The sequence below is a fragment of the Drosophila hydei genome, unplaced genomic scaffold (genome assembly GCF_003285905.1).
Source record: "Drosophila hydei strain 15085-1641.00,03,60 unplaced genomic scaffold, DhydRS2 tig00000090-arrow-arrow-pilon, whole genome shotgun sequence".
NCBI classification, from domain to species: domain Eukaryota; kingdom Metazoa; phylum Arthropoda; class Insecta; order Diptera; family Drosophilidae; genus Drosophila; species Drosophila hydei.
The window spans coordinates 888,850-916,847 of record NW_022045662.1 but is presented as its reverse complement, the minus strand read 5'-3'; the positions used below and the strand labels follow the sequence as shown (position 1 = coordinate 916,847).

The following is a 27,998-nucleotide window of genomic DNA, read 5'->3' as shown; positions in this document are numbered from 1 at the left end:
CTTCTGCTTTTCCTCTCCTTTTTTTTGTTTTTTGTTTTTTTTTTTTTTGCTATAAACAGAAAGTTTTGAACTACAATCTAAAGCTCAATTCGAAATCCGACAAAAAATTACAAGCAAAAAAAAATATAATATTAATAGAAATTTGTTCAGGCTCCGTTCGCTTCGTTTATTGCGATTGCTACGATAGCTTCGATCGCTTCTATTGCTCCTCCACGCTGATGGTGATGATCATGGTTGGTCAATAGTGTCCGCCACCGCCGCCAGCTCCGCCACCGCCGCTGTGTCTGTGGTGCTCGCGCCGTCCGGCGGACTGATCCCTGTCGCGGTAGTCGCCGTTGCGTGAGCTACTCTTGTGATGATGGTGATGATGGCGCTTCTTCTCGCCCTTGAGGCACACATCCGAGACGACCATCTCCGAGTTGTCGCGCATGCCATAGTTGTCCCGGCCGCATCTGTCAATGAAAAGTTATATATAGTGTTAGCATGATAATGAATCGTAGTCTGGCGCTTAACATGCACTGTGACGCACAGTTTGACATTCAGGTTAGCGACCTTTTAGTTTCTCAAGTTTATTTTTGAAAGTAAGATTTAGTTCTTGAATTAAAGCTTGACATGCGCTTTAACATTTAGTTTAACATGTACTTTAACTGCCAGCTTTATATGCAGAGGTAGTTTTTGAAATGAAATTTAATATGCAATCAACTTTGCTTTCACCACCCGATCTGCTTGTCATCCTCTTGTTAGCTTACTCACCTATCCAGATTCTCTCGGGAGCGTTGCATATTGTCGCGCAGATTGTCGCGAGAACGAGTCATGCTGGGCGGATCGAGCGTCTCCTTGCGGCGCAGCGCATTGTGTGAGCTGTTCTTTGAGGCGGATTCGTGCAGGTTCTCCCACGCCTGGCGATAATATCTATAAGAGAGAGAGAGAGAGAGTGAGCAAAAGCTTTAGCTTTGAGCTTTCAGTTTTGTTCAAATGACCTACCTATTGAGGCCATTGCGGGAACCGGAGGTGGAGCTATCGAAGCTGGCGACCGTGTTGCAGTCGGGCGAGGCGCGATGGCGATAATGCTGTGTGGTGCGGTTTCTAAGAGAGCGAGAAAGAGAAAGAGAGACAAAAAAGAGAAAGAGACAAATATTTTGATTAGTTAATGCTTAGAGCTGAGAGACCAGTGCGAGAGGACGCTACGAGGAACACAACTTAAGGATGTTAGTTACACAAAACAGACAAGGAAAGACAGAACACAAAGACAGATAGAGAAAGAGAGAGACAGAGAGAGAGAGAGAGAGGGGAGGCAGAGGGAGAGAAAGAGTGATAGAGAAATAGAGTGTGCAGGAGATTAGATACAAATAACATACAACAAAGTTAAGAATACAAATGAGATGAAAGAGAACGACAGGCAAAACGTGCAGAGTGTGAAAGAGAGAGATAGATAGACGGAGAGAGTGAGAGAGAGATAGAAAATGCAGGCGAGTGTATGAATGTGATTGTGCGTATTGTGTATGTGTGTATGTATGTGTGTGTGGCCCGACAACAGCTTGAGCTTGATTGACTGAGTGATTGATTGATTGATTGATTGATTGATTGATTGATTGATTGATAACAGCAAATAACGAGCAGCCCCCACAGCATTCATTTCCAAAGCTCCAAATAGTTTTGCTATTGTTGAAAATTTGCTTGATTGACTGATTGATTGACTGATTGAGCCTGTTGATTGAGCGTGTTTTGTATATTGTGTGGATAGTATGTGTGTTGTTGTTGTTGTTGTTGGCTGCTTACATTTATGTGTTAATATGGCCGTGTTGCGGTTCGATTGAAGGCACACTGTTTCGTTCTGATTGACTGTTCTGATTGACTGATTGATTGATTGCTTGAATTGCTTTGATTGATTGTAGTTCGTCTTTGGCACACGTTCACATTACGTTCGCAGGTAGTCTTCGGTTTTGGTTGCTTCATTTCACATCGCTTCGTTCGTTTCACTTCGTTTCGTTTCATTTCCATATCATTTCACTTCACTTCTTTGGCTTGAGCTCTCTTCGTCCTGCTCAGTGTTCTTAGGTTGCTTTTCTTTCGTTATGTGGCTCTCTCTCTTTCCTCTGTTTCGCTCTCTCACATGTGACTGTTGCTAAAGAGACCCGCTCGCGCTCTATAGCCACGCCCGTAGGTGCTCAGCTCTCGCCTCGCCAGCTTCTGGTCCTCGAAGGGGAGCGCGAGGACGCTGTACCACAGCGACGGTGCCGCCTCGCACCGCGTGCTCGAGCTAATGCTGCCATAGCCATCGCCAAAGAGCCGCATGTGGTAGCCACCGAGCAGACCGCCAGCTGCACCACCTGCAGCACCCTTGCTGCTGCAGCGCGTCAGCTGCGCTGTCGAGGCATAGCTGGTGGCGCTGGTAGCCGTGGCTGTGGCATAGCTGGGCAGCCGATTGGGTGGTGCAGCACGGTGGTGCGAGTGCTGCAGCTGTTGACGCTTGTGGTGCGGCTGTGATCTCGACTCCTGCTGCTGGTGATGCTGCTGGTGGAGCTGATGGTGCCGCTGGTGGTGGTGGTGGTGGTTGTGTTGATTGTAATTGGTAAAATGTTTGGCTAGGTGGCGCCGTTTGCTGTTCGGGGTGCTGACGAATGATTTTTGCCGAAGAGACAGAAGAGAACGAAAACGAAAACGAAAAAAGAGAGTTGTACAACAAAAGAAAGAGAAAGCGTATCGATGTATGTGTGTGTGAGTGTGAGTGTATGTGTGTGTGTGTGAGTGAGTGTGTGGTGCAAGTGTGTGCTGGACTGAGAGAGAGAAAAAGAGAGAGAGAGAGGGTGAGAGAGAGAGAGAGAGGAACTCTGCTCTTTCTTTGAATATATACAATTATGGAAGATATACAAATGAGAGAGAGTGAAACAGAGAGAGAGAGAGAGAGAGACAGAGAGAGAACAGGGCCAGTTACATTGGGTGGAGAAAACAACATCAACATCAAAGACAACAACAACAAATCGCATTTTAAGTTTGTGAGAAGACAACACTGGAGTGGAAGCAGTTACAATTACAGGGTATACAGTTGGAAATGGGGTATATAGTTTGGTGTCAATTTTTGTGTGTTTTTCTTTGAAGGGCGCTTAAAATTTAAATAAATATGACCTTAAAGTCGGCTTAGACTATCTATTGCTTATGGCTAACTTCCTCTTGTATAATGCAGTTGGTGAAGGCCCTCTGAGTTTGCTTTCATTGACTCAAGCTCTACTCAGATATATCTACACAAAGTTGAATTATATTTCCTTTTCAGTTTCAATTTGAATTTCAATTTCAATATCAATCGAATTTTTTTTTCAATTTTTAATTTTAATTTCAATTTCAATATTGATCGAATTTCATTTCAAAATTTAGCTTTCAATTTCAATTTCACTTTTCATTTCCATTCTAAATTGAATGTCAATTTAAATATTAGATCTTTGCTTTCAATTTCAACTTCAAATTGAAAATTTTGCTTTCAATTTTTAATTTTAATACAGACTTGGCAAAGAATCAATTTTGATTTTCAACTATCTTCAATTAATTCTCTTGGAGAAAAAATAAGTTTCAGCTCAAGAAATTTAATTTAATTTCTATAAAATTATAAATTTTGTGATATGATGCTTCAGATTGTAGTTTCATATATCTTTTCGACTTCAATTTGCTTGCAATTTCAATATCACCCATAAAAAAGTGAATTATTGGAATTTCTGCTTTCAATTTCGGTATTCAATTGCAAATTTAGTTTCGATGTTATGCTCATAGATTCTAATGCCAAATTCTATTTTCAATTTATGCTTTCAACTTAAATTTCTATTCAATTTTGCCTTCAGCTGATTTAATAAAGTTTTTGCAGCTTTTGCTTTTCGACTTCGAATCGAATTTCTATCAAGTTTCAGTTGGCAATATTCTTGGCACTCACCTTCTGACCAGGATGACGATCGTCGTGATGACAGCAGCCAGGAAAACGAAGCCACCGAAAGCACCCAAAGCCACAATTGCGCCAAGATTGAGCTTGGCCTCTTTGGTCTCCTTGCGATCGGGATTGTCGACGGCAAACGGAACGTTGACATTGGGCGACTGATTCTGTCGAATGTTGACGCTGTCCGCAATTTCATTGTCCTGCGGATGCGAATTGAGGATGATCTGCTGGGTGTTGCGCGTGGTCGTCTCCAGTGTGGGTCGTGTACGCGCTGGCGTCGGGGCGTAGGTGGAGATGGGTCCGGGCGCGTGTTGAGTGGTGCTGCTGCTGCTCGAGCTGGAGCTGGAACTGCTGGTGCTGTAGCTGGTCGGTGGCGTGCTGCTGGGCTTCTTGGGTATGAGCACGGGTCGAACGGTGCGGCGGGGCGGAAACTCTTCGCGCACGGTGCCAGGCACGGGCACATTGACAATGTCCTCTTCGGAGTCGGCTGCATCGGAAAGAAGCACTTAGATGTTGCTGTCTTTAGCTCTTCGCTCTTACTCACCTTCCCCATTGATCTCCACCTGTGGCGTGCTCTGTGGATAGCTGGCGGATGTGCTGGGCGTGGCGCTGCTGCTGCTGCTGGTGCCGATGGAGGGACGATAGGCGGGCGTGCGACTCGTGCTGGCTGTAATCTTGGGTCTAAACGGCGGCAGCGAGGATGTGGCAGCCGTCGAGGGCGGCGCAGCAGGCGTGGCCAGCGTGGAAGGCTCCAGCTTGATGCAACGCGGCAGTGCGCTGCTCCACTGACCCGTGGCCAAGCAGCTGAGCACACGCGGACCCTCCATGCGATAGCCAGGCGGGCAGCTGATCTCCGCCTTGGAGCCGTAGTAGGTGCCATTCGGTGCGCTGATGATCGTGCTGTAGTAATTGCCTGGCAGCGTATCGCACTCGACAACTAAGAGAGAGGGAGAGAGAAGGATTAGCTGAGACTTCAGCTTTGCTCGCCAGGACTTACTCTCGCAGCGTGGCGGCGGTCCATTCCAGCGCTCGTCGAAGTCACAGGTGAGCAGCGCACGTCCAATCATCTCGTAGCCCTCATCGCAGGCGTACTTAACCAGGCTCAGGTAGCCGACAGTGCCGTTGAGCAGTCCATAGGAGCCATGCGCTATGCTGGCGGGCAGGCCGCATTCAATGTCTGCAGGGGGGCAAGTCACAGATGTTAGAACAGAGTAATGCGTATGGCCGACAAATGTGGCTCAACTTCGGCTTCGGATACTTACATTTGCAAACAGGTGGAAATTCGTTGTAGAAGCCTGTTTCGAGGCAGGTGCGTGTCGCTGGTCCCACAAGCAAATGATTCGCATCGCAGCTGTATTTGATCTGGGCGCCCACTTCGTAGCCATTGAGTGCAATCATCGTGGAGTTTGGCGGCTGCTCGGGGCGGCCGCAGGTCTTGGGCTGATGCTGACAGATGAAATTGAGCAAAGTGTTGCAGTTGGTGTCGCTCCACAGCCAGCCCTTGGAGCCGTCGAAACGGGCGCAGTCTTCGTCGCCGCCCGGATGATTCCAGAAGGAGACGGTCAGCTCATCGCCGTTAACCCACTTCCAGCTGCTGCGATCGCTGCCATCGCGCACAGCGCCCATCCAGTACTGGGAGCTGACGTCGCTGCGATGACGGCGCCACAGTTCCCAGCTGATGAAGCCCTGCAGGGCTGGATTGCTCTCGCTGATCAGGGTGCCGCCGCGCGAACGACAGAAGGACAATGCATCTAGGAAGTTCAATGGCTGGCGATTGTAGAAGATGTAGCATTTGCCATTGTACGAGGCCAAGGCGCCCGGCGGCTGATCCCGGAATGTGGGACAGCGTTCGATGGGCAGCGCCTGATCCGTGTAGACGAATGCCTCACATATGGACAACGGATTCGGCGTATTGTTTTCCAGGTGCACGCTGACAAAGGCGCCCGGCATGGGCGGATTGCAGGGCAGGAAGAGTGGCTGTCCGGCTTCGAGGAGGCCAGTGAAGCGATTGCATATGGGATTTGTGCCCAAGTCTGGGCGATTGTTGCCAACGCGCACCACAATCGTAGCCGGTTTGTTGCCTGTAGCAAAGAGCAGAGCAGAGCAGAAGACACAATCAGATGGGCAAGTGTGTGGCATGCGGCATGCAGCATGCAGCATGTGGCGGGTCAGCCAAGTTCAGTGCGCAGTGAAAGTAATCATAAATATTCGGCTTGCATTATTCCCTCAACGTCACAGCCGGGCCCTGCCCGCTGCACCACTGAGCCACTGCAAAATCACATAACACATTTTTTTTGTGGCTGCCACAACTTGTTGCAGCCAAGTGAAAGCATTTGCCTGACTTGTTTGTCTACCCTTTCTCCCTGCCACTCTCTCGCTCTCGCTGTCTCTCGCTGTCTCTTGCTGTCTCTTGCTGTCTCTTGCTGTCTCTGCCTCTGACAGTTGTTTGCCTTAGCCATTTGGCTGAGAGCCCAACTGAAATTGGGCAGCTGAGTGAGCTTTCAATCTAGCTGGCTGTGCTCTACTCGAAGTTGATTCAATTTCGCCTTGACTTCAAATTAGAATTCCCTAATTGAGCTAATGCAGTTAATAGAAGCAACATTTATCTAAGCAGCGGCTCTTGGACTGTCTTGAACATTTCTATATAATTTTCTATATATTTTTTCTTCAACTATTCTTTTATATTACGGCAGCTTCTCTCTGTCCCTAATCAACTAAAAAGCTTATATGTGCTCTGCTCTTTTGATAGCTTCTTAATTAACAACTCAAAGTAAAGTCCATAAATCAACTTCTGCTTTATAGCTTCTAATTTCAATCGAAGTCTTTAGCCTGTTATTTTCTCAGTTTAGCTTTAGGCTTAGTATAAATTGTTCTTGGCTTTGTCAAAAGTCCATCAAATAAATCTACTTTTTAGCTTTGAATATATATTAATTTTAATCAAGTTATATATATTTATGCACGCTTGATATAGCTGCTTCGACAGCTTTTAATACTAATGGGAAGCTTTCAAAGCACATGAAAGCTGCAGACAATTCTAGCTGTTGTTGATTTTAATAAGAAAACATGAGCTAAGGCTCATTAAAGCAGCAAAGCTTCTGCCTCTTACTTGTCTAAGCCATAAAGCTCTGCTTTAATCGTGATGCCTGTATTGAGCTTAAAGTTCTTCTAAGCTGCCAGCTTCATTTTGCTGTCAGTCGAGCAATTGTAGTTTAGTTTTTGAGACAACTTACCGCAACAGGATTTGCCAAAGTCCAGGCGCACCAGCTGCACCATGTACGGCTCGAGCAGATTGACATACCACCAGGGCGAGCGTTCCGGCTTGGTTAGTGAACAGGTCTCTGGGGTGAAGAAGGCGGAGGTGGAGCCATCGATGGCCTTCTGCGGTGCACCGGCGCCATCTGTTGATATCTGCATTGGCGCCTTGCCCGCAGCCACGTTTAGCACTAACGAGATGAGAAATAGTTCAAGAGTTAAGATTAAAGCGAATGCGAATTAAGATTTCATACGTTCGAAGAGTGCGTTTGTCTTTTGTCTTATTGTTGAAAGTTCCCAGACCAAAACAAGGTTCGCAGAAGTTTGGCCAGGGCTAACTTTGTGCATGGCCCTGACACGCTTTCTGAACGGCAACAAAAACAAAAATCAGAAAAAAAGGTTCTTTCTGCCTGCAAAATTTGTCAAGTCAAAGTCGCAAACTCGTCAGACCTTCTAGCCGACTAGTAACCAATTAGTCAGTGGGGCCAGAACCCAGCGAGTGTTACAAGGCCCAAAGCTAATTGTCTGCACTTAACAAAGAGATTGACAAACGATAAGAGATGCCCTCTATGAAGTGTGAATCTACTAACTAAACGAGCTTTTGCCCATTAAATTTGATGTGTTGAGTGAGTTATTGATCAGTTGTCATAGGAAGTATTCTTTGCAAATCGATACTTATCGATAGTCTAAAGCTACGCCCAGACACGCTTAGGGTAAATGTAGGGAAACCGCATAATATTGTCATATCTACTGATATTTGTCTTCTCTATAAGCCTTATCAATGCTGGCCTGCCCTCAATCTCTGGCAAAACTCATGCTCAAAATCATTTCATCCACTCTTCAATTAGTTACAGGGTATAACACTTATTTAAGCAAAAGTGAAATTTGGTTTTTTTACCAACTTTTTCTTTCAACTGTTTTTTGTAATTGTTGCTTGGTCTTAATTACATTGCTACGCACTGTGTGTGTGAGCGAGTGAGTGAGTGTGTGTGGCAGCATTGAGAGATTCATTAATCAGATGCATCTGTCGGATAAAAAAGGCACACTGGCTCACTTGGCTCACTTGGCTCTACAGCTAGGCAGGCAGCGGCTCATGACGCGCTCTCAGATCGCAGATCGTAAAAATCTTCTTTAGTTTTTTTTTTTTTATTTTTTATGTTGTTTCAACTGACTTTCTACAGTGAGCAGCAACTGCTTCAAGTTATCTACGCTTATCTGGCTGGCAGGTGCCGCTCTTGGTGGCACTTCCAGCTCCATTTCCATTTCCATTTCCATTTTCATCTCCGTTTTCAGCTTCAAGTTCAAGTTTCAACGTTAATTAAGTTCCCAACTGAAGCGAGTTCTTTATTGTTGACAAATGCATTCGATTTGGTTCAACTATTTCGTTTTAATTTCAATGTGATTTCAGCTATTTTAAGTTTCGATTAGTCAAGTCTGTGATTAGTTTCAATTTTTCTACATTTTTTAAGCCAAATTGAAGACAATTTTTATTCAATTTCAATTAAATTTTTTCTTTAAACTTTAATTTTATATTATTTTAAATCGGGTCATTAATTTGAATTATATACTATTTCTATTTTCAATTTCAATTAAATTTCATTTCAATTTCTATTCAATCTGAATATTTTACTTCAGCTCAATTTTCAACCATTCACAATCAATATTCGAATGAGTTCTTTGCCCATTTTGACTTTCAACTTGAAGTCGATTTAAAATTTAAAGTTCAATTTTTCAATATTTCCATTCAATTTGAGTTTAATTGCAATTAAATTTATATTTTATTCAATTTAATGTTTTTTTTGTTCAACTCAATTAAAAGCTTATTCAATTTCAATATCAAATTTTTACTTCAATCATTCCCTTTCGAGCTCAGGTGTAGCTTCAATTTAACTTCAGTTATCCAATTATTAATTCAATTTCCGCTACATTCTAGTCTAAGCCTATTTCAGCTTTCAGTTTTTATTTCGCATTAATTTGATTTCCATTCAGTTTCATTTCGATTTCGATTTCAACACAGTTCGATCTCAAGCTAAATTGCAATTTAAATTCTATCTACATTTCGATGTTATGAGTTAACCTTTCCAGTTAATGTTTCAACTATAAACTCACTTTTCAGCACTTTCCATCTGTGACAAATGCCCGTCGCAGTGCCCTACTTCTGATTCAATTTCAATTTTCAATTAACCACAATTTCCAATTTGATGTTGGGCTCTAAGCTTTGGAGTTTTGCAGCACCGCCTGCTGTGTCATCTGGTTCCCAATCATTGCGTTTACATTCAATTTGGCGTTATGCTCTTTCAATTCCCATTCAATCCAGCCATTGTTCAATTAATCAATGAAACTGACGATTCGTACCGCCGGCTGTGGGTTGCCATCATTCAGCCGGCTGCCGCGAGCAACGCCAATTTGTCCGCAGGGCGCAATTTACCACTCGAAAATCAGTGACAGCCGTAAATCAACAAAGCAAAACAAAACCGTTAACGCTCTTCGAGCCAGTCTTACGAATCTGGGAAACGTAATGACAACATTTGACACACAGACCCAATCGAAGTTGAGCTAACTGAAAACCGAAGCCAATTGCCTCCATTAACAGTCAACTCAGTCGTTGATCGATAAGCACAGCTCGCTCTTGGCTTGGCTTAAGATATGAATGCGAAAGGCGCAGATGTAGATAGCTACAAAGAGTTTATCCACGCGAACTCTTCTAGCTCATCTGCCTCTCTTGCTTCTCATTCAGCTTGACGCTGTTGCAGCTCGCTTCGAAACTGGTTCGCCTAACGACCGAAAATATGCCTCAAAACAGTTATGTAAACTAATTCATGAAGTGCTACAAAAACTAGTTTCACGTTGCGTGGGCGTAGCTAAACGATGCTGTACGAAGAACTATTTGTCAGAGCACGCAAACAATTGCTGTCTAGCAGCTGGGCTGCTTAAGTAGCCGTTGAAAGGGTCAAGGCTGTCAGACAATTGTTCAATGAATTCAAATTAGATTGAAATTGAAGTGAAGACCTAATGCTAGTTTCAATTGAACTAGTGATGCCAAGAATAGTCTATTCTATTTCAATGTGCTTATTTATTTAGTTTTATTTGTGAAATCTTTAATCTAAATTGGTTCAATTCGAGTTAAGTTCGATTCAAAAAGATTTCACTTTTTATTCAATTTAAATTTAAATTTTTTAAATTTTCATCAATTCATTTTTAATCAAATTTCTATTTAATTTCAGTTCAACTAAATTAATGTATTTGTTCAGCTTTTTAATCTAAATGTTCCTAATTTCATTTAAATTAAATTTCAATTTAAGTTCAATTTCAATTTAGATTTCATTCAATTCAATCCAATTCAACTTATGTTCAATTTCAATTCAATCGGTGTTAAATTTCAATTCAATTCTGTCTCAAGCTCAATTTATTTTGAGCATGATTTCATTTCTCATTCAATCTGATTTCAATTTATATTGTATTCAATTTCATCTGAAGTGCACTTTCAATGAAATCATAATTAAATTGCTATTTAATTTCAATCCAATTCGGTTTCAATTGGATCAAAATTTAATAGAACTTAAACTACAGCTGAAACTAGTTCAATTTAAATTGAAATTTCTATTTTGTATTTCGTTTCAATTTCAGTTCGAATTCGATTTGCGTGAGTCGTTGCCATTGCCGTTGCCGCTGTCAATCAATTTTCACGTTGTTTGCCTAACGGGCGGAAGTTGTTGTCTAGTCTAATTCACTTAGAACATTATTTTTATTGTTGTATTTCTTTTTATAAATTTTTCGTGCCGTTTGAGACGCGCTACAGAAAAAGAGCACGAAACGAACTACTGCAAATGTGGGTCAAATCGTTACGTTCAATGTTCGACTCGCATTTCGATCGGACATGTTGCTGCTGCTGCTGCTGCTGCTGTGTGTTCCGCCTTTCATCGAGAACACACGCACACACACACACACACACACTTATACAGACCAAATTGTGCGTCGTGTTAATCATGTTTCACTTTGCATTTGGAATTGGATTTCGGTTTTTTTGGAAATTGGAATTCCGATGGCGCGTGTATCATTGAGAACGTTGTCGTTGTCGTTGCCATTGCTGTTGCTGTTGCCATTGGTGAAAGTTGTGTGCACATATGGAGAGCACAAGCCTTCGTTTTCGGCAGACAGTAAAGTTGAAGATGTCGAAAAAGAAGATGATGGAGATGTGGAAGGAGAAGAAGGTGCTAATTGAAGCTACAAAATGTTCAACGGGCCAATTGACTGCGGCAAGTTTGTGTCTTAAGTCTTTTGTTTACAGCAGGCACTCCACAATAGCCTTTGGCCAAATTGAAAAGGTTTAGAGGGTGGGGTCATGGAAACGTGTAACATGACTGTGCGCTAATGGCAGTAGCAGACTCCTGTATACCCTATGCATAGTAGAAAGATGGCTATGCTCGACTATGCATCCATATGAGCAGAGAGCTAGAGTATCTAGAGTGTCATTCTACATTCAACTACGCCTGGCAGTTTGTGGTTATGTATGATTATTGGGTATCTGCTTATCAGTGCTTTAAGTGTTGCTAAATGTCATTTGAGTCTTTTGTGTCTTATGCAGGGTAACTGTTAGTCGTGCTGTACTTACCACAGAATGGTATACCCTCTGGCACCCATTGACCTTTGTCGCAGACACGTCGTGCGGGTCCCAACAGCTCAAAGCCGCGCTCACAGCTGTAGGAGGCGACGGTGCCCTGCGTTAGATTCGCGCTCGAGAAGACAACGCTGCTGTGCGCCGGAGAGCCCGGAAAACTGCAGCCTTCATCTATATAAAAGAGAGAGAGAGAGTGAGTGAGATTAGTAAGGTTTAAATATATTCTTGATAATATTTGATTAAGCATTAAAATTTATTTATGCACGAGAACTTTGAGTCGCATATTAAAAGGTCATCAATAATAAAAAGGTCTTGGCCTTTGGGTCTTTTATAGAGTTTCATTTAAGCTTTGCTGATTGATTTCTTAATTTAGCTGATTAGCTGATGGTTTTAACCTCTTTTTGAATTGGTATTTAAATTGAAATTAATATGGTACTCCTAGCGGAGACTTAAGTGAGTTCAAGCTTACGTCAGCTGTCATGTTGCTCAGCTCATTTTGGCTTTAGCCGAAGTAAGTTCGAACTACTTCTAAAATGCATCCTTCTACATTTGATTCTGCAGAATGATCTGAGATAAGAACAAAGCTGAGTGAAGCCTTATTGAATGCCGGGGTTCAAAGGTATTTGTCTTTTATGGTTAAATTTGAAGCTTGATTGCAGCTGTATTCCATGGGTTGAAATGGCGAAATCAATGGAGGCGCAGCTTAGACTCTTGGATTCACAATTCGAGTAGTCAGCTGGATAGAGAAGTCCATTTCAATTAACACTTTAAAGTGGCCCACAAAGAAATCTCTAGTTGCTGGCGGATATTATTTCAACAGGTGTTCAGCATTTAAATGCATTTTCAATGCAGATCCTACGGGCTGCGCAGTTGTGGGTAAATCATAAAATGCGACGATGTCGACATTTGTCGGCCAACAACCTGTCAAATTCCCAAGCTGGCCAAGTGGCTAGCTGGCTAACTTGCTAACTGGCTAACTGGCTAACTGGCTAACTGTGGCCAGCTCCCCAATGGCTTTGCACTGGGCAATTAAGCAAGTTCCGTTCCAGTTTGTATGTTGTTGTTCTTGTTGTTGCTGGGCATTTTGTAGCTTGACTTGCTGGCGTTAGCGAAACGCCTCAAAAATGCCAACAATTCAGCATTGCAAAACGTTCTCAGCTCTCTGCCGCTTGTCCGCTTGCAATTGCTGTCAATGCAAAGCGTGAGAATATAGCTGCAACAACAACAACAACAATAACAGCAGCAGCAGCGACAACAACTGTCAAGCACAAGGCAAAACAAAAATAGAAAAGCTTCTAGCTGCACGATACTCTGTTAGCCAAGATATGAATAGGGCTGCGTTGTGGGCGTGGCTGGAGCGAATTATGATTGCATGTATTCATTGAACATAGCTTGAGCTGGTCTAGTTGCTACCCTGTAGCAGCTCAATGGGCTTTAGCTTACAGTCGAACTTTTTCTTTGACTTTGAGATCTGCTCAGTTAAGCTTCGAATCTTTATTTGAGATTCAGCACAAAAAAACTATAGTTTACTATATCTGAATTAGTCAGATTTGGCCTTATCACATGTTTGCTATTTTCTGAAAAGTTTTCTTGTTGAATCTCACTGAAATATTTGGCGAAAATCTTAAGACTCTAACTAGAATCTTGTCTATAGTCTTGTCTATAACATAAGATACTTTAATAATAATCTAAAATATTCCATCTGCAGTCCACGTTTCTAAGTGGACGTTCGACAAATGAAACGTTCAAAGAGTTTTTATCTCAGCAACTTTTATTGTTGGCAAATTGTGAATTGAATGCTGAATGGCAATTAAGCCGAGTTTCTTATTAAGTGCTAACAATTTATTTGTTGTTGCAGTTTATTTTAATTAAAAAAAACCTTTCTTACTTCATTAACAACAGCAGCAGAACCACCCGCCCGCCTGAATATCTTGAAATCTGTGAAACAACTTAATGTATGCAAAATATCTGACAATTGTTGCTGCTGTTGCTGTTGTGGCTGAGTTGTTACTGCTGCTGCTATTCAGTGATTATATTTTCAATTTAGTCAGTTCCCAGGCGCATTTGCATGTCATGACGTCTGAGGCGTCTGTTCATCATTTGGCTTTGAATTGCTGCTGACCGCTGGCCATAGATCATGATGTTGCTGTTGCTGCTGCTGTTGCTATTGCTGCTCCATATGTGAGTCAGTTAGATGTTGCTGTCGTGTCGACTGCAAATTCCAAGCTAAACATTATCATTCAACCGATGCAGACAGTGAGCTGAAGTTCTGAGCAGTTGTTGCTGCTATTGCAGTTGCTGTTGCTGTTGCTGTTGCTGTTGCTGCTGTTGTGTATGTCATTTCATGCTGCACACAGCTGGCAGCTCATTAGGCAGCGCTTGCTTTATGGACTGTGCACAGTCTTGGGCATTCAGTCATGCCATAAATGCTCGAATAACTGCAGCATCATTTGACCAATGCAACTTTCCAAGCAGCTGCAGCCACAGCAGCAGCAATTGTTGCTGGCGTGTTATGGCCAGTTGCAAGTGGCAGACAGCCGCTGCTTATACAATCAATGTCGAGCAATTTCATCATAACGGTTGCCCGTTGACTGCCCCCTGTTGCCAGTTGCCAGTTGCCAGTTGCCAGTGCCTCTTGCTGTTGCAAGTTGTCTGTAGCTGTTGCTAGTTGCTGGCGGCACTAATCAAATCAGTGCAGCCAAATTTAAATTCATCAAGCAAAAAGCAAAATATAGCGGAAAATGAACAGCGCAAATGGGAGAGAGAGAAAGAGAGAGAGAGAGAAGCTGAGAAAAACAAAAATTAAGAAATCAAGTTCATGAATTAATTTTCAATTTCAGTTTCAGTTACAAAGCCAGGCTTCACTGTAACTCCCACGCTGTGCGCTCAAACGAACAAAAAAAAAACGCAAAGAAATTGGAACTGGAACTCAAGCTGGAGCTGGTGAACTGCTTCCCGATGTGAGCTAGGAAAAAGGTTGAGCCAAGGCGTCAGCCAAGCATGGAAATTGTGAACAGATATACATATACATACATATATATATATAAATATATATATATACTTGCTTTATAGGGCCAGCTGTTGTTGTTGTTACCTGGCGCAACGTGCAACGTTTTGTTGTCAGCTTTTTGTTTGCTTTTCGTTAGTTGGCTTTGCTTTCATTTGGCTTTCTACGTGCGCCAGTCCAGTGAAAGTGATACCCCGCATATAAAGCTATAGCTATATATATATATGCACACAACTCCACACACACACACACACACTTACACGCACACTAGTGGGCAGTGACAACAAGAGCAATTTGTAGAAAACAAAAGACGCAGCTACAAATTTTTTTTTACTTTTTTCTTTCAAGTTTTTCGTAAATGCAATAAAAATCAACGTATATTATTCATAATAAACACAATAAACGTCATAATAATGTTAACAATAATAATGAGCCATAAAAATATAACAGTTAGAGGCAGCTCTTGCCGTTGCTGTGTTGCTGTTGCTGCTGCTACAAATTGGCCATCAGCAACAGTTGCTTTGTTGCTTGAAAAATCGAATTGTTTGCACAAGCCCAAAATAAGTTGTGCGTGTGTGTGTGCCGCGATAGGGGGAGGGTAGTGTTCAAGGGGTGGGGGTGGGGGGTTTTTGGACTTAGGCAGTCAGTCAGGTAAACAAATTACAGATAAAAAGCATTCATCGAGCTAGAGAAACACAAATAAAAAGCGAAAGCTTCGCACCGTCCAGCCGGGTCAGCAAGGCCACAGACAATGAAGAACATGGGCGTAGGGGGAGTGGCTGAAGCGGCGCAGAGGGTGTGCTGTCAGTGTGTATTGTTGTGGCCATTGTTGTTGCAGTTGCTCTTTTCGCAGGTGAAATGTTAATTGCATGTGAATTGAATTGCACGTTGATCAGTCAATTAGTGTGAACTGTGGAACTAGTTCAATGAACTATGCGCACAACTGTGTGAAACGCAACCAGTCGTATGACTCAGCCAGTATATGCAATGAGCTCCAAGTCGTGGCCGTGCCACTCTAAGTTCAGGCTACCAAAACGGAGTTAGAACAATGAACTAGTTTATTTGAACACCTTGATGTTTCGCAAACTGGTTAATTTAGGTAAAAGGTTTTTGGCTAAGGAGTCAAAAGGTTTTGCAAGCATTACGTTCAGCAAGAATACTTGCAAATGAACTAGTTCATGTGTGCAAAAGATTTCAGCTAGCGAGTGCTGCTTTGTTTTTATGGTAAAAATTTGTAAAATAAGAAAAACTGCCAATGAACTAGTTCATTGGCGAAAATGATCTTCAATTCTTGCAAGCTTATATAGATAGAAGTCAATGTCTTGAAAGATAAGATATGAACCAATGAACTAGCTGATTGAAGTCAATGTTCCCGAGGTCTTTTAAGCTTAGATTTTGTAACTAAAGAACTAGGTTTCTTAAGAAAAAAATTTTCAGCTATAAACATCCCAGAATGAGAAAAATGTTCAATTCGGGAAAATGACAAATTGAGCAAAAGAACTAGTTCATTTAAGCATCAAGCTTAAACTGGCGAGGCAACAACCGCTCGTTAGGCTGCATTGCTGAATGTAAATGCTGAACTTTAATAAGCAGCTGTTTGGTTAGAGCCATTTGTCCCCCTATTTGTCTCCCTGCCGCTCACACACCTTGCCTTGCCTTGCGTTCGCTTCATAAGCTAATTGCTGGTTGCACGACGCTTTCTATTTGCAGCCAAATGGGCAATGCAACTTGTGGCAGAGAGTCACAAAACAATTCGCATTCTAAGCGACGACGACAACAATTTGCGTATGGGTCGCTAAATTTCTACAACAACAACAGCAATAAGAGAAATGCAGTCTAATTGCCCGAAGAGTGGATAATGAGCGCGGGGTCGGGGTTATGGCTGGGGGTTAGGGGTAAGTGGAGCTCTCTGCCGTGCAATTAGCATATTTTCTGGCCGCTGTCTTCGGTTTGCGTGTGAATTTGTCAGCTCGTTTGACCACGCCCACCTCTGCACACTGCTCAGGGGCTAACATAATAGGGAGCTACTTACAGAGAGAGAGAGAGAGAGAGAGAGAGAGGGACTGGGCAGGCGGGGCTGGGGGCAACTGCTGTGCGACTTGCAGTAGGTCGCGTCATGCGCTGATTGCTCAACGCCCACGCTTCGGTTGCTGCTGCAGAAGAAGCACAACAAATTTCAGTTCCGCTGCTTCTTCTTCTTCCTCTTCTGCTTCTCTCCATCATCATCGGCTTCATCTTCGTCTTGTTCTTCGGTTTCTTCTCTGCTGGCTTCAATTACGAAATTGAAAAGTGCAAGTGCGGCCAAAGGAAAGCAAACATTTGCCTTGGCTGATGACCCAATTGAGATAGTTCAGCAGCAACAGCCAACAGTCAACAGCAGTAGCAGCAGCAGCAGCAGCCTCAGCAACAGTGGCGGCAAGTGAAAAGCGCAGCCTGTCCAAAAAGATACGCCCATTACAAAGGTTTTCCCTTTTCTTTTCTTGGCTGCCCACAGTTTGTTCTCTGCTTAGCTGAAGCCAGCAACAAATTTTGGCCAGGGGACAGGGGGCGGCGGCAACAGAGCTTTGCTTGTAAGCCACAATGATTCATGGGCCAACTAATTTTAAAGATATCGTGCTGAGCTGCGCGCGCATATTGCCGCTACACAAAAGAGTAGCGACTAGCGGATGCCCTAGAGTTAGACCTGGGTCTAAGGAAATTATCAATTACCAATATTTATAGCATTGTCATTGTCATTGTCATTGTCATTGTCATTGTCATTGTCATTGTCATTGTCATTGTCATTGTCATTGTCATTGTCATTGTCATTGTCATTGTCATTGTCATTGTCATTGTCATTGTCATTGTCATTGTCATTGTCATTGTCATTGTCATTGTCATTGTCATTGTCATTGTCATTGTCATTGTCATTGTCATTGTCATTGTCATTGTCATTGTCATTGTCATTGTCATTGTCATTGTCATTGTCATTGTCATTGTCATTGTCATTGTCATTGTCATTGTCATTGTCATTGTCATTGTCATTGTCATTGTCATTGTCATTGTCATTGTCATTGTCATTGTCATTGTCATTGTCATTGTCATTGTCATTGTCATTGTCATTGTCATTGTCATTGTCATGTCATTGTCATTGTCATTGTCATTGTCATTGTCATTGTCATTGTCATTGTCATTGTCATTGTCATTGTCATTGTCATTGTCATTGTCATTGTCATTGTCATTGTCATTGTCATTGTCATTGTCATTGTCATTGTCATTGTCATTGTCATTGTCATTGTCATTGTCATTGTCATTGTCATTGTCATTGTCATTGTCATTGTCATTGTCATTGTCATTGTCATTGTCATTGTCATTGTCATTGTCATTGTCATTGTCATTGTCATTGTCATTGTCATTGTCATTGTCATTGTCCTTGTTATTGTCATTGTCATTGTCATTGTCATTGTCATTGTCATTGTCCTTGTTATTGTCATTGTCATTGTCATTGTCATTGTCATTGTCATTGGCCTTATCATTAGCATCATCATTATCATTAGCATCATCATTATCATTATCATAATCATATCATTATCATTATAATTACAATTATCATAATCATTATAATTTTCATTATCATTGTTATCCATTTCATTATTATTACCTCAGTCAATGTCAATATCATTGTGCTTCTCATAGTCAAATTCATCATCATTATTATTGCCGAATGCATTATAATTATCATTTCATTATTTTTCTCATCGTTGTCATCGCAATCATTGGCTCTGGCTTTCAATTTATATAATACTAAATCTATATAATGCCTCGCAAACTGGTTTCTTGTTTTTCATTGGCCTAATTATTCATGCAGCTAGGGCAGCTCTTCTTTTTGGCTTGCTAATACAGTTAACACTTGGAATTTTACTTGTGCAGTTTCACGTTTATCTTTCATTAAATGTTAAAATTATATAAGAATATTGTGGCAATGGAGTTTGATCCCATTAAGTCGGTTCACGAACTGAAACACAAGTCGAATGGGTTTGTGGTCACAAAGTCTCCAAGTTAGATAAAGATATGTAAGGCTGCTGCTGTGTTGCATACCCTTGCTGCTTGTCTATAGGGTATATTGAAAACAATTTTTTAAGGCAAAGCCAGCTACGCGCTTCATCTTTGTATTCCACTTCGAATGTTGCTGCTGCTGTTGTTGTTTGTCAAATCAGAAACGGTTTAAACCGTTAGACTATCAGCGCTCATAATGATCATAATGATGACGATGCTGTTGCTGTTGCTGTTGCTGTTGTTGCCGTTTGAGGCTGATTGGTTTTGGATTTACATAAATTGGCGCGTTGCTTCACTTGGCCGGTTTTCGAGAATTTCATTTAACTTGCTTCTTGAAGCAGACGCTGCCTGACCCAGTTAGAAGTTGTTGGTGCTGCTGTTGCAGCTGCATTTGGTTGCTGGTGGGCAAAAAAATTAGCAGCAGCTCGTTAAAAAGCCATTTCGCAATTGCCTTTTGTTTCTCGGTGTGTGTGCAATGCAAGTAATTGCAAGTTCGTTGCCTAAGTCTTCTGATTTGTACTTCCGCTCAAGTTCAGAATTGAGACATCAATCGAGAACAAGGCAGATAGAGAGAGAGAGAGAGAGAGAGTGGGTGAGGGAGAAAGAGAGCTAGAGCGATCTAGTCACTTTGTAGCATGTCTAAGAGTCGTTGTCCGGCTAAAAGCTGTTAAGCGCATTAAATAAACATGCGCTGACTTGTCTTGACTTCTTGCTGTCTTCTTCTTCATTGTTGTTGCTGCTGGCTCTGGGCATTTATGTAACGGTACGCACAACAACAGCAACATAGGCGGCCAGACGCAGACAACAACAATAAACTTTTCATGCTTAAACAGTTATATAAAACGCACAGACTAAGAACCAGCAACAGCAACAGCAACAGCAACAGAAATAGCAATAGCAAAAGCAATAGACAATGACAGCATCGAGCACAGCAGCAACATCTTTCACCTGCGCCACAACTGTTGACAAGGTCTCGCTCGAAAGTAGAGCCCAGACAGAATATGGCAGAGGAAGAGAGAAAGAAAGAGAGAGAGAGAGAGAGAGAGAAAGAGAGGGAGAGGGATATGCATATAACAGGTTCGATACGATTTTGCGGCACTTTTGCCGCCAAAGGAAACGCTTGATTGCCGCTAAAGCAGCTAAGCAAGGCCAAGCAACGGCAACAATTGGCTGCGACATTGACCAAAGCTTGGTGGCTGGCTCTGCTGCCAGTGCTGCCAGTGCTGATGCTGTGAGTTCTGCTCGCAGCCGTTTGCCAGTTGACCGCATTCCAAGTCAAGCCAACAAATCAATGTGCAAGCGCGGAAAGAAAGGTGTTGGCAGCAGCAACTGCTGCCTGCACTCGTCCTTCTCTGACACAAACTGGGTCAAGACGAGCCCAAATGCGCGCGTATATGTGCGCATGTGTGTGTTTGTGTGTGCTTGACAGCAGCAGCTGCGAAAACACCTGCAATTGCAGCCAGGCCAGCAACATGCGGTGCAAGCACAGCAGCAATATCTAAGCTCAGCTCAGCTCGGTTCACTTCATGGCTCGTGCGCTGCGTGTGTGTGTGTGTGTGTGTGTGTGTATGTAGTTGTAGCTGCTGTTGAGAAGCGTTCTCGTTGCAGTTACTGTGTGTGCCGCATTGTTGTTGCTGCTGCTGCGCGCCAGCAATATATCATTAGATGTTGCTGTTATTTTTTGCATTTATTTTTGGTTTGTGCCTAATTTGTTGCACACGCCGCAAAGATTTTTTGTATTGTTGCTGTTGCTGCTGTTGCTTGGATTCTTTTTTTGGTTAGCTCTTGATTTTTGTTGTTTTTTTCTGGATTTTTTATGGCATTTTTGTGGTTTTGTTTTGGCTGCCGCCACAAAACTTTTTTTTTCATTCTTAAATGTGGGAATGAGCAGCCGCAGCAGCAGCAGCCGCAGCATATATGAATTTGTCTGTAGAACTTTCTTAGCTTGGTCAAATAATTTGCATAAGAGTCAAGCAAAAGGCATTAAGTATTACAATAATAAAAGCAGCAACAACAGCAGCAGCAACAACAGCAACAGCAACATAAATATAACAAATGTATTTGTTATTGCTGTTGGCCTTTCTCCTCGGCAAAGTTCATAAAGTAAAAACTTTTTGTCAACGCGCACTATGCAAATGAACAACAGCAACATCATTTACAGCAACAACAACAACAACAGCTGGCAACGCCTGAGTGAAAATTAGAAGCAGTTTAGCAGTCGGCGGGCAGCGTTTCGAATTATTATGAAAATTTCACTTTAGTCGCTGCTGCTGTTGCTGTTGTTGTTGTTGTTGTTGTTGTTGTTGTTGTTGCTGTTCTTGTGTTGCTGGCGTGCCTTGATTATAAAATAAATGTTATTTTGTTGCCTTTGTTGTTGCTGGTTGTTGTTGTTGGCGCTTTAGTTTTTGTGTCCACATGCTGTTGCTGGCATTCCAATCGCTCGCTATTTACCGCTAGACAGTTGCCGCTGGCAGCACCAGCAAAAGCAACAGCAAGCATTATGAAATCAACAACAACAAGCTGTTGGCTGGCTGCAGCTGAACAGACAACAGCATAAACGCCCCATAACAGCAGCAGCAATTGCTCATGTGTGGCAAGTGTTGCTGCCGCGTTTATTGATTGGAAGCGCAGCGTCATCCACACTTCCGATTGCTGTGGATAAGCCAACGGCCATTGAACTTGCTAACAAAATGAACACAACAATCATGATGCTAATGATGATGATGCTGATGATGATGATGATGATGATGATGCTGTTGCGGCGCAAGAGCAATTGCTCAGCATTAGCCATGCATTAGCTGGAGTCCAAGTGCAAGAGCATGTATGCAATTAGCTGGGCACACTCACACACACACACACACACACACACACACATAGACGTATACTCCTATGCACTTTTTAAGGCAACGTCCTATTCAGGCGCTAATCTATGGCAATTGTTATTGTTATTGGCAGAGTTGCTCAAGCAGCTGCTGCTGCTGTTGCACAGTGGTGCAAAATCAATTGGCTTATTCAAGTTATGGCCATGTCTATAATAGCCACATGTGTATGACTCTCTGTGTGCTGCTGTGTGGCATGGGCTTGGCTTTCACCCACAACAAGTGCGGCCCAACATTCTTCTGCCATGTGTGTGTTTGTGTGTGTGTGTATGTGTGGGGGCGCTGCCTTCGCATTGTTTCTATAAAAGATATATATATATATATATATATATATATATATATATATATATATATATATTTGTATGTGTATAAATATATTATATCTTTTTGTTTTTTCGCTACCTGTTGCTGTGAAAGTTGCGATATCGAAAGATCTTAAGCAATGCGCACAAACGAGCGCGCTCAGCCCAACTCTGGCCAAAAAGCTGGCTCGAAATTGCTTTTCAGCAGATATATGTATTGAATATCTGGAATAAAACTAGAGAGGCTGCCATTTAGATAGAGATACTCTTCACAAAACTATGATAGCTGCGATATTGACAAAGTTAAGTAGTAGCTGAGCTAAGCTTAGAGTGGAGCTTGTGATAATAATTGAAGAAAGATTTCTTTCGCTTTGGGCTAATCGTTATATATCGATAATTGTAGGCAGCTGCTGTGCGTCAACTTCGACTTCAAGTTCAATTTTCAGCTGCAATGCATTTGGCAATCGATTTTATGGCAATTGCAACAGCTTTGCTTTGCTTTGCTTTTTAGCTTTTAGTGGGCCAGTGACGAAACGCACACACACACACATACACACACACGCACATCGAGCATTTAAAGTTATTAACAAAAGGCAATTATTTATAACAATTTCGATGGCGTTTGCCTTGTGGCATTGATGGCTGCGAAACGAGTCATGAATCAGGTGCCACTCAGCCAGCGGGCCAATTGTTGCCAGCTCATTTCAAAATGGCAACGGCAACAGTAGCAGCAACAGCGACAGCAACAGCAACAACACACACATTCATTACAATTAATTAAATTAAAAAGCGCATAAATTCTGTCGTCCAGACATTAGCTACACCTTTTTTGCCTTTCAGCTTTCATGTTGCTAGTGCGGCTGGTTGTTGTTGTTGCTGCAGTGGCTGTGGCTGTTGCTGTTGTTGTCATTTAAATGCGCTACTAATAGCAAACAATTTCATTTATTTATTAGATGCTTAGTTTCACTTTCCGCGCATTTCACTGCGACACACATTACAATTTCTTCGCACAGCGCCAAACGAACGACTTAGGCAACGAACGCGAAAGTTTTACTATACATGCGTGTGTGTATGTCGCTGTGTGTGTTCATCAAAATAAATATTCAACTGCAGCTGATATTTCATATGGCTATAATGAGCATTCCATACAAATGAGCTGCACCTCACAAAAAAAAAGAAAAAAAAAAACAAAAACCTAAAACTCAACGGAATTCCAAAGCAAATGCATAAAATCAAGTATATAAATGTATATATATGTATATATATATATATATATATATATATATATATATATATATATATATATATATAAATGTATATACGTGTATTTATAGCTATATATGCATTACAGCTTCTTCTTTTGTGGGCTGACGCAAGTGCAGCTTTATAGAAATTTATTATCTTCAAGCTAGAAATTTCTACAAATCTGTCTATAAATATTTTATGATCATTGAGTCTATACTTTAAGCAAGTCGCGTAATTGTTTTCACTAATGAAAGCTTTTTCTTTTTATAAGTTTTATTTACACTCTTCTTTTCATAAGATTCTTATCAGATCTACATCAAGCTACAAACTTTTTCTCGTCAAAACTATAATTAAATCATTTATTAAAGTTTTCAAATCTAGATATATTAAGTTTCACATATAAGTGGCTATAATTCAGCTTGCAAAATCTTATTATACAATCTTCTTGAGGCTGAAAACTTACACATTCGATTGTTATAGATCGTTGCATAAGATTGATCGTTACTGATCTTTGATCTGCATGAACAAAGACAACTTTTGTATAACTGCTCAAGTTATCATTTGTTGAAGCATTTCTATGTATGGCTTTTGTTTAGCTTTCAGACTGATCGTGATTCTTTTGATCAAAGCGATCAAAGTTTCATTATGTCCAGCGTTGATTTTTACAACTTCTATAGGCTTTGATCGTTGATTGTCTCACTTTTATCTCTCTTTCTTGCATATGCTCAGGTGTGAAAAGATATCTAAGGAAAGCTAATGTTACCTTTTTGCCGATCTTTTGATCTTCAAATCTTCTGATCTTTGATTTCTCGATCGATTGCTCGACTTTTTGTGAGCCAGTTCTCTATGGAATGTCAGACTGAAATGTATTTCAATCGAGCAGAGTGTTTTGCTAATCCTCTATCGAAACCTGCTGGCATCTCATGCATTTATCGGTAAGCCCATATACAACTAAGCCCACTCACTCTCTCCCGCTAAGAGCTCGGATCAATCAGCGACCCACACAGACTGTCAGCTAAATCAGTAACGTCTTTTTCACTTGTGGAGTATCTGGCAAGGCCATTTTGCAGCTTGCGCAAGTTGTGCAGTGCCTCATTTCCATTTTCATTCCACACTTGCCTCTTTCCACACTCCACAGACATAGAGCGTGCCCCACTCCCGCGCTACGTGCCAAGGCGTCTGAAGATTGCACCTGAAATTTATTCAAAAGCCCAAAAATATAAAACCAACTCGAATTGCGTAAACTTGCGCGACTATTGAGAGCCAGTCCATGGAGCAAGTGCGCGACAATTGCGCAAAGCTTTTGCCCTCGACACTTTGTCGCACTCCCCAAATGAGCTCATTATCAATGAAAACACTAATCAAATTCATTAAGCGCTGATTAACGTAACTCCCGAAAGCAAAACATTGAAACGTTGTGCAAGGTAAACGATCAAAGCGAACTAAACGCAAGTTCATTCTCATGGAACTGAGGATCTGTTACACTTAGAGCTATCAAATTTGGTGGGTAAATAGCATATAAACCGATATAGTTAACTAGTGCTATAAGCGTGGTGGAGCACTTATAATACCCCTGATTATCAAAAATGTTCTCGAGGAACTCTGCATCTGTTTGAGCTTGAGTTATAAGAGCTAAACAATTTGATATGTGTATACAATGTGCAAAAATATAGCCAAGTTATTAATATTTGGCTTATGATAAAGAACATCATTTACTTAATTTTCACTAAAAGCTGTTACTCAAGGAACTCAGGATCTGTTCGTGCTATGAAAATTATTATGTGCACACTCATTGAAGTGATATAGTTAAATTTGACTATCAACAAAGAGATAGTTAATACTTCTGCCTATATTAAGTTAGTTTGTGCATTGCATAATGTTTGGCTTATGCAAGCAACTAGTTGGTAATGGATGAGAGGTAAAGGATACTTTAACATCTGGTCTGAGGCTTATCCCCACTCTCGACTGTTTTGCGGTTGCTGCGAGAGAAAGAGAGAGAGAGAGAGAGCGAGCGAGAGAGAGGGGGGAGGGGGAGCCAGCGAGAGTGAGACGCGAGTGCGGTTTGTCTGGCTGAAGTGCGTGATACACGCCTACGGCAGCCGCCTTTTTGGCTTCCTCAACTCTGTTAGTTTTGACTTCCTTGTTGGGCCAGTTTGTTGTTTGGCAGCGCTTATGTAAGGGCAAACGGGCAGCCGCCGCCTCGTTTGGGGGATTTTTGCTACAGACCGCAAAACTAATATTAATAATATGATGAAAAGAAAAAACTGATGTTTGCACGCATGCGCGCACAATGTGCCACGCCTCGAAAAAGACTGTGTGTGTGTGTGTGGTGCACAAATGAGCCGTGGCATCGACATGGGGCATCAACATAATAGCTCTTGTGAGTTATGTATCTTTGCATTGGTTAGATGCGAGCTTCGCTTTTCGCATTGCAATTAAAATCGCACAGCTTCCGCAATGCAATTTAATGATCATTACGTTAATGATCAGCATGAGCAGTAGTACAACAGCCCTGGCCATTATCGTATAGACCCACAGCAGCCAGTCATCCCATCATCTAATGTGGAAGGTACGTAATGCGCCGCCTCAGCTGCAGCTTCTTCCACAATGTTTTTTCCCCTTGTTTTGTTTTTGCCTTTTCACTTCGCTCTGTTTGCACTTTTACTTTTCTTATTGTCAACAATATCAACTACAATTGTGCTGAGAAAAAACTAGATATATATATAAGCATAACTATATGTATATATATTAAAAACTTTCCCATTTCAGGCAAATACAAAAACAACAAACTTGAAACCTTTTGTCCCTCCTTTTGTTGTTGTTGTTGTGAAATTTTTGGCTGGCCGTAAATTTTATTTTAATATCTTGTACGATTTGTTATTGTTGTTGTTATTAACGCCGCTAACCTCACTTTTTTCCTATCTATCTTTCTTTCATTTCTTCTTTTCTTGATTGCTTTAGTATTTTCTTGCGGGTTTTTCCGTCTCTTGTTTTTGATTTGTAATTTAAATTAATCTCTTTCAAAGCATTTCCCACAGTTTCAGTTTTTGTTTTTCACTGGCTCTAACGGGTTTCTGCTACGCTGATAAGACTCGAGTGTTTGGGACAGTTTTGTCAAAGCTTTTCGTTCCTTGGCAGGCAAAGTGCTTTCCTTTTATGCTGCGACAGCTATTGAGTTATGTCTTAATGGACTCGTTACGAACTTCCAAAACAAAACAAAAGAAAAGAAAAGAAAAGAAAAACGTTTTTGTTTTTGGAATAACAGTAAAAGTTAAAGCCACTTGTAAGCTGTTCTTTGTTCTCAAGTTCAAGGCGTCTCTACACCCTCTTTAGCGCTCTGTGTTTAACTGTAACTCAATCTGTTGCCACGTGCAGCAGCCCGGTTTGGTAATTGGAGATGAGAACGGCACAACAGGCTGCGCTGGTTGCCTTTCAGGCAGGTGACGCTGCCACGTGCAGCACCAACAGCGGCAGCAGCAGCAGCAAATTTGTTGCCTAAGTCTTTTGTTTTTTCCTTCGCTATTTCTTGTGACACATTTGGTTGTTCAGCGCAGTTGTTGCTGTTGCTGCTATTTCTGCTTGCTGACCCAAACAAACATCCGTTTCCTGCGGTCAACATTGCCGGACACGCCCACTAGCCAAATAGACTCGCATGCCCAGTATGCACAGTGTGCACTGGCTAAGGCGAACATGTGAGTCACATGGCTAGGAGGCTGAGGCAGCAAAAGTAATTAGACATATACTTTCAAGAAAGAGAGAGACATAAAGAGAGAGAGAGAGAGAGAGAGGTAGAAGGCTTTGTGTTCAATCGATTCAGATTTAAAGATATAAAGATTTGAGGGAATAGTAAGAACTATCTATGGAAGCTCTATATGTTTCATAGTTTCTCTTTAGAGTTGCTTTGTAATTAAAGTCGGTTCATGCTAGTGTGTGCTCACTGTACTTGCAATATGCATACTTGGACTTGGGGCCGTTTCTTCGTTTCATTTGTCGCGCGTATCCCACGAAACAATTAACGACCACAAAAGCTGACCGATATAAAGCGAGCCACAACAACAAGTTGACCAGTTGCCGGCACTTGACTGGACTCTGCTGCTGCTGCTGGCTTTATGAACGTGGGAAAAAAAGGTGCACAAATCTTTTGTTTCAAACAGAACCGGAAATCAAAAAAGTCAGCGACAAAAGTGTATGCAAAAAATTGACTTTAAAAACCCCTCCAAAAAAAATTAAAAATAAAATAAAAAAAAGATGAAGCCAAAGGCAGCAAGCAGAAGTAGCAGCAAGAGAAAATTTGTTTGGAATTTTTTTTTGCTTTTTTGTTTTTGTTATTTTGCGTCTTGGCAGCTGCTTCTCGGTTTCGCCGCTTCTCGGCTTTTCGTCTGTTCGTCTTTCGCTTGACACACTCACCTATATTCTGCGCCTGCGCCTGCGTCTGAGTCTGCGCTGACGTTAGCAGCAGCAGCAGCAGCAGCGGCAGCGACTGCGACTGCGTGCGTTGCATTTTGTCGCTCACTTGTTGATCTTCAGCTAGTGCCGCCTCGTCGTCTTCTTCTTCTACTGCTTATGTTTGTTTTCTTTCGTTGTATTTGTTTTTTTTTTTGTATTTTTTTTTTGGCAACTTTTCTTCTTCCAATTGGTTTTCACACTAATTTGTTATTATTGTATTTCTTGCAAAATTTTGTTTTCGTTGCTTTGTTTACACGAAACTTGTTGCTTGCTGTGCAGAAGTTACAAATGTTTC

The 27,998-nt window shown here is 41.8% G+C and overlaps 1 protein-coding gene across 2 annotated transcripts; it reads right to left on the bottom strand.

The window, feature by feature from the left end:
- On the bottom strand, positions 1–27,855 carry LOC111598148. Of its 2 annotated transcripts, XM_030223021.1 has the most exons (10): positions 27,665–27,855; positions 11,784–11,960; positions 7,150–7,362; positions 5,182–6,000; positions 4,917–5,096; positions 4,464–4,856; positions 3,920–4,406; positions 985–1,086; positions 754–912; positions 1–452 (listed from the first exon to the last, which is right to left on the bottom strand). In XM_030223021.1, exons 1-10 carry the CDS (start codon positions 27,756–27,758, stop codon positions 239–241), a joined length of 2,838 nt encoding a protein of 945 aa, XP_030078881.1. In that variant the 5' UTR covers positions 27,759–27,855; the 3' UTR covers positions 1–238. The 2 variants fall into 2 exon arrangements, with proteins under 2 accessions (XP_030078881.1, XP_030078880.1); XM_030223020.1 differs by having other exon boundaries at positions 4,464–5,096.
- Between the last annotated feature and the right edge of the window lie 143 nt (positions 27,856–27,998).